The 7,243-nt window shown below is 41.8% G+C and overlaps 1 protein-coding gene across 2 annotated transcripts; it reads right to left on the bottom strand.

Moving 5' to 3' along the window:
* Nucleotides 1-2,078: 2,078 nt before the first annotated feature.
* Nucleotides 2,079-6,926, bottom strand: LOC121543289 (acidic leucine-rich nuclear phosphoprotein 32 family member E). Of its 2 annotated transcripts, XM_041853043.2 has the most exons (7): nt 6,731-6,924; nt 5,318-5,467; nt 4,962-5,084; nt 4,701-4,860; nt 4,532-4,567; nt 4,291-4,412; nt 2,079-3,776 (listed from the first exon to the last, which is right to left on the bottom strand). In XM_041853043.2, exons 1-7 carry the CDS (start codon nt 6,782-6,784, stop codon nt 3,651-3,653), a joined length of 771 nt encoding a protein of 256 aa, XP_041708977.1. In that variant the 5' UTR covers nt 6,785-6,924; the 3' UTR covers nt 2,079-3,650. The 2 variants fall into 2 exon arrangements, with proteins under 2 accessions (XP_041708977.1, XP_041708978.1); XM_041853044.2 differs by lacking the exon at nt 4,532-4,567 and having other exon boundaries at nt 6,731-6,926.
* Between the last annotated feature and the right edge of the window lie 317 nt (nt 6,927-7,243).

Below are 7,243 nucleotides of genomic sequence, written 5' to 3'. Positions count from 1 at the left end.
ATTAAAATTATAGACTGATCATTTCTTTGTCAGTGGGCAAACGTGCAAAATCAGCAGGGGATCAAATACTTTTTTCCCTCACTATACATTATCAAGCATTTCACACATATTATCCAGATACTGACTGTTAGTGCTTGGTGGTCTATAGCAACTTCCCACAACAATAGGCTTTAGGTGAGGCAGGTGAACCTGTAGCCATATTACTTCAACAGCATTTGACATGAGATCCTCTCTAAGCTTTACATGAATATGACTCTGAATATAAATAGCAATACCTCCTCCATTGGCATTCCTGTCTCTTCTATAGATGATATAACCATATATTGCTACCGCTGTGTCATCAAATGAATTATCTAAGTGAGTTTCAGATATAGCCAGTATATGAATGCTTTCTGTTGCTAGCAAGTTATCGATTTCATTAACCTTGTTTCTTAGGATACATATGTTAATGTGGGCTATTTTTTGCGATTTTCTGGGATTCTTGATTGTTTTTATTGCTTTACAGGGAGGCTTATCAGAGGTAGACATGACAGCAATATTTATATTAGATCTGATAGTGCCGGGTGAACTGCTCACAGTTGGCTTCCTACTAGGGCAAAACGTCTCAGTGCTAACAGCATAACTCAGGTTCATAGGCACATGACTTCTGCTGACAATTGCTGTCGGATTGACAGAGGCATTTAGAGTAACATAAATTAGGTTACTTAGACTGTGATTGTCAACACCCCTGGGAAAATGTATTCGCAGCAGCACTACGACAGCTCAGCAACACAATGGTAGGGATTATCTGAGCAGGGCTTGGGTCACTGATAAATCATTGTCTCAACACAGCCTTGAAATGCAAGGATAGGGCCCAGGCACCAAGATGAATTGGATGGACTCCGTCATTCCTATAGAACTTCTGTTTCCAAAGTTGTTGAAGTTATCTATAAAAGTTATGCCAACAGATCTACAGTAGTCTTTTATCCAGATGTGTAATGCCAGTAGCCTGCTGAATCTTTTGCTGCCGCAGCCCAGCGATGGCTCAGGGCCTGAAATAATCGGCTGCTTTTTGGAATCTCGAATCAGTACTTTAAAATCCAGTTTCAGCAGTTCCGCGCTGGCCCTCCTGCCGTTTGACCCCCCATGATTGTCTAAAACAACACAAAATCGGGTTTTATCAAAACAAAAACATGTCTTTGCTGTGCCACATGAAAACAATTGAACAATCTTCCTGAGGTGTGGTAAAAAGATGAAACACCCTATTCTGGAATGTACAGAGCAGAAGAGTGAGATGTCTGGAATATCAAACCAATAAGAGCCCAATTATCATCTCAAATAAAACGTTTCTTAATGTTCTAAGTCATAACGTATATTAATTTCAGGTCATTTTTTATTTAAAAAGGGGCAATCTGTAGCTGATACATATTTGTTAAATAAATGTATATGTACCCATTGATTCTTGAAGAATATAACTTATAAAAGCCTCATGAGCTTAGATCAACTGTCGTACCACAGCAGAACCCAAAATAGCTAGTTTTACAATGTTTATAAACAAAGTAAATATATACTATATAGCCTGAACTATAATTTAGATATTATGGATGGTCCTTGCATCCATAGCGCTATGAATTTTAGTGGTGACATTTCTCCAGCCCTATCAATCAGCTTTTTAACAAAACAGGGGCGGGAAAATGCTTTGTTAGTTTCATATGCTGATTGCCGCTTTAATTCTAAAATTTAGACAGTTCAAAAACATTTATAATGACCTGATTAATATTAGGGCTAGTGTCCGTTTTTTCTGGGGCTTTTCAGTTTTCAGCTACCAAATCCAGCACAATACATAATGAACTGTAGGAGAGCTGAACGTTGCCATGGGATTGAGGTTTACTGGGCTTTCTTTGTTAAACTATGGTCTATAGCACCACCATCTGGTTAAGGTCTTCAACTGGCCTCTCTTCAGAGTTCAGACCTACGGATGGGTTACAAATCCATTAGACATAAGAATAAAACTGACCCATGACCAGAAACAGTGTTATTAATCTGGAGGGTAATGTTTTAATACTAAGCCTGCTAAATAACGAAGGAAAAAAGTTGAATAATATTGTAAGAATTAACATAATTAATTTTATTTAAAAACACTTCAGAAGATTAATTAACATAAATTCCAAACCATGACTTTGTCAAAAGCGGAGGCCAAAAAATAAACCATGTTGAGCGTCGGGGTCTGAAGCTTTACACCCTGACCTGCGCTTAACAAGGACAGAGATATTGCATGTTTTAAAAAAATAAGCAAATACTACACAGAAAAGTACGATAAAACAAAGGTCTATTTACATATCGTCATACAAACAAGTTTACAATTCTTGCTCAGTAAAACCATTAAACTCCAAACAAACAAAAAGGAGACAACAGAAAAAAAGGGGTTTTCATTGGGATGACAGAAGTTTAGGGTACCAAGTTGGATTCTGGACAGATTTGAGATGATTAACTGCGTTCCCGTTTATCGTCTTTCTGAGATTGGGTCCACCTGAGCTTTAGAATATCACTAAACTGGTCCAAAATTAACTCAGTGTAGCCTGATTATGAATGAGCTCTTTAAACCCACCTCTTGTGCTTCCTTGATGAAGATCAGCACTATAGTAAGAGACCTGAAAACTACATTACCCAGAGAGACCTGAAAACTACATCACCCAGAGTCATCTGAAGCCCTAACACAATACATTTTTTAAAATACCCTTACAAATCGGCTGTTTGACTGTGGAATAAAAAGTGAATTGATGACAACATGATCTGACAAACTATTAAGGTATCAAATCCCAGGTCCTAAACAAAGTACTGAGGAAACAGTCAGCAATCCCTACAATACAGCACGGGTAAGTTACATATGGGGTTGTGGGTGGTGTAGGTGAACAAATAGGAAGGGCTAACAACGCACTATGGTTCCATTCTGCCCAGGTCACTGTTAAACATTACTCGTTGGCCACACATCTACATATAAACCAGTGGAGGCTGGTGGGAGGACAGGCTCATTGTAATGGCTAGAATGGAACGGAGTCAAACGTGTGGTTTCAATATGTTTGATGTGGCTGATACCGTTCCATTGATTCCATTCCAAAGAGCATGTCTCCCTATAGCTCCTCCCACCAGCCTCCTCTTATATAAACCCTACTACGAGTCAACCAGACAGCACATTGAGCTTTTCACTTGACAACTAAAGTATTGGGAGAATAACGAGGTTGGCAAGAATCTAGACAGGGTCTACGCTTTCCCCTAATGGGACGGGTGCAAGACTTTACAATAGGGGATTTTAACGGGTGAACATAGCATAGCAGACAATCACAACCAGACTGACTTGAAATGGGCCAAACGTGCCGCTACATGCAACCAGAAAATTTCGCCAAGAGTTAAAAATCACCTTGTCTGGACGCTATAGCCCACCCCACATCCACATTTGTGATGTTACAAAAGCACTTTTTGTATGGAATTCAAAACCGCTTTCCTTTTTGTATGGAACATGTATAAAATAAAAAATAAAATAAATGAAAACACTTAGCTTCTACAGTAATATCTATGGTATACAAAAATAAAAAATAAAGAATCCAAAAAACGATTTCCTGTTCTTCTAGCTTAGTTCTGATCCCATGCGCTGTGGCAGAAGGGGGGAGGGGCTAGTCGGCATCACCATCGCTGTCGTCTCCCTCGTCCTCTGTGTCCCTCTTCCGTTTCTCTCCCTGGTCTCCTACTCCATCCTCTTCCTCCTCCTCTTCAACATAGTCATCATCATCTTCCTCATCCTAAGGGCCAGAGAACATTTCAATCAACATGATTAGGAGTTATTTTCCTGTAGGCCTTTTAGACCCAACATGCCAATGGCTAGAAAGCAGCGGTTGGCTGCGGTAATCCCCTAACCTAATGTAGCAGGTGTAGAAAGACACCTAAGCGGAGTCCCTACTTCCTTTTAAGGGGAAGTTAGGTTAAATACTCTATCCCTGAAAATCTGAAACATCCGCTTTCTGTCAACACCGCCAAGGGTGGTAATCACTTACTGAACTTCAACGAACTGCGCCTTTTCAACGTGTAGAATCAGGAAATAAATGTAAATTGACATCTGGTGTGCATCCTCTAAGGGACTGTCCGGTGTGCATCCTCTAAGGGACTGTCCGGTGTGCATCCTCTAAGGGACTGTCCGGTGTGTATCCTCTAAGGGACTGTCCGGTGTGTATCCTCTAAGGGACTATACACTGTCTGGTGTGTATTATCTAAGAGACTGGGATTGTTAGCTGCACATGGGTTTGGATGAATGATTACCTGAATGCCATCCTTCATCAGGTAGGACAGTCCCACCTCTTCACCCTCTGAACACTCATCATCCTCATCCTCATCATCTTCCCCATCTCTGGTGGGGCCGGCTGTGTGGTCGTCATCATCATCTGTGGGGAGGACAACATTGGGTTCATTCTTTGTAATGCTCTAGGACGAGGGCACACGTCTTAAGTCTTTCCTCCCCGCCTTTCCTCAGTCCGGCCCCTCCCAGCCCTGTGTTGCTCACCATCGTCAGCCTCTGAGTCTAGACCCTCGTTGTCATCTGTGGGGAGGACAACAATGGGTTAATTCTTTGTAATGCTCTAGGATAAGGGAACAGTCTCAAGTCTTACCACCCAGCCCTCAGCCTTTCCCCAGTCCGTCCCCTCCCAGCCCCCAGCCCTGTCGTTGCTCACCATCGTCAGCCTCTGAGTCTGGCACCTCGTTGTCTTCGTGGTCGTACCCGTCCAGGAAGGTGACCTGTGGCAGCAGCTCAAAGACACTCTCCCTGTAGTCCTCCAGAGTGGTGATCTCACAGCTGTACAGGTCCAGACTCTTCAGGTTCTTCAGGTTTTGCTGCAATCACAACGTGATGCTGTAATAATGATTATGGTTGGAATCCATTAAGGGGACAGTACTTTGTTGGGTCTACCAGGTGTTTATGGGGGTTCCCTTACCAGAGGCTTCACAGTGCTGAGCTCCTTAATCTTGTTCCCACTCAGGTTGAGGTAGGTCAGGTTGGGACACTTCTCAGACAGCTGGTCCAGACCTCCAACAATCATGTTATCACTGATCTCCAGCTGAAGAGGACAGACAGTGATTCATCTCAAAAAATACTATTTTCACAAGTATATAGTCAACAAATAAATGTGGCTTAAAATCTTACACGTTCTCCAACTGACTACTATAGTATGTAGCTACACACTGATTAATACATTTTACTTGTATTAAATATTCAAAACTGTGGGTGAACCATTTGAACCTCTCCATGACCCGTGGCAAAATATGGCCATGGACCGAAGATGTTGCTCACCTTGAGCAGTTTGGGCAGCGAGGGCAGCTTAGCCAGGGAGGTGAGCCCCACATTGACCATGCTGAGAAACTCCAGCTCCTTGTAGTCATCTGACAGCCCTTCCACCTCTCCATCACTGGACCTACAGTTGTCCACCACCAGCTCAGCCACCTGTGGAACAATTTGAATTACTTGTAAATGATACAGAATCATTGAGTTTGTTTTTATGAACTTGTTGCTATATTGTGCAAGAAATAGATATATTAATAAATGCCCGTTTAGAACGTAGCATACTAGTATTCGTTTTCAATTACGCTTGAGAATGTCAACATCCTTCCTGCCTGCAACTCCACCTCATTATACTAAAGTTAGCTCATGATCATAGAGTGCGCGAGGTCACTATCCCCAGTCAGAGAAGAGTCATTAACTGTTACTGTAGCGCGAACTATGGCAAGCAACGATATCTAACTACAAAGTAACACTAACTACTAGCGGACCTAGTTGGCTAGCCATAAAGTAACATTTCTTGGTGAGGTTTAAATGTATCATGTGCTATTCATATCCCTTACAAAGTCAACGGCTCAGCGTACAGCAATTGGCCAACACGTTCATAGCACTTCATATCGACCGATGCAACATTTGATTCACGAATAAGTGTTGAATAACACCAGGCTATAAAGTTATTATCCCCACAACGATGGGCGGCATTCCGCACAACTTTATCTTGCAAAACGCCACGCGGGCGCATAGGTTGCATGAAATGCATTCCAGAGATGTGTACATATTTTAATTAGCTATGTGATTTATAACCTTGTATTTGCGGAGAAGGCACATTCAGTTAGTTCGCTGTTCAAAATACCAAGTAAACACTACTTTCACACAAGCCAATTTGATTCAGTATGCGCAAACAACTCCATTGTGTTCTTCAAAACAAATCGTGGAGCTGGTCGGCTCTACGCTAGCAAGTCCAGGGTCCGGGATAATTTATGATAGGTTATTGCTGGCTAACTAGCTAGGCTACTACAGTCCATGTTGGCTACCAATAGTGTTTGCTCATTCTTAACATCGCCATTATTTGGGTTGGGAAAAAATGAACTCCATTAACTAACTACTGGTTAGGAGTCTAGCTAGCCAGCATTGGCGCTAGCTACATGTAGCTAGCTAGCTGATGCCCTTGGTATCGCTAACTCAGCCAGAACAAGTCGCGCCACCATCAATGTTCTGATCCCATTTTAGTCCGAATCGATTTCTACCGCATCCTATTCGTAGTAACCACCCATATGTGATTTATTATCAGATATTTTGTTGGCACGCCAGTTATATACTATAACGTAGCTAGCTAAAGAGTATCGAGCATCGTCATTTCGCATCCATGGTTGAGTCGTCATCCTTCACAAAATGCATTCGGAAATAAATAAATACATAATACTATACCTCGGCTGGGGTCTTATTCCTCAACTCCAAACTGATCCTCTTCTCCATCTCCATTTTGAAGACAAACGAAAGCTCAAAAACAAAGGAAAACTGAAAATAAAAAGCCGAACACTCAAGCTCTCAGTCACTCCAACCTTGTTCTGTCTATGGCTGATAGGCGATAACTAAACCACCATGTTACTTCGCACCCAACCCCCTTTCTAAGATACGCCTTCTTCTACATAAATATTAAGTCTCTCTGTTTTTAATCATACTATTGGCCAGCTATTACGCCATTCAACAGGGACAACCCCAATTTACATAATATGGCTTGGTGGTAGTTGTAATTGGTCAGGATTGCGTGGTCATTAAATACAGGTCAGCCAATGAGATGATTAATACCCCACTTTTAAACTTAGGATACTCCCCCTCTTTGTTCTCATTGGCGCCATTATCAAGGATCGACAGTTGATATAATGCTGTGTTCATAACCAAGTGAGGAAGGTGGTATTTCTAGTTGAGAAGTAGTAAATA

Source organism: Coregonus clupeaformis, chromosome 28, assembly GCF_020615455.1.
Source record: "Coregonus clupeaformis isolate EN_2021a chromosome 28, ASM2061545v1, whole genome shotgun sequence".
NCBI lineage: Eukaryota > Metazoa > Chordata > Actinopteri > Salmoniformes > Salmonidae > Coregonus > Coregonus clupeaformis.
This window is presented reverse-complemented; position numbering and strand designations above follow the sequence as displayed.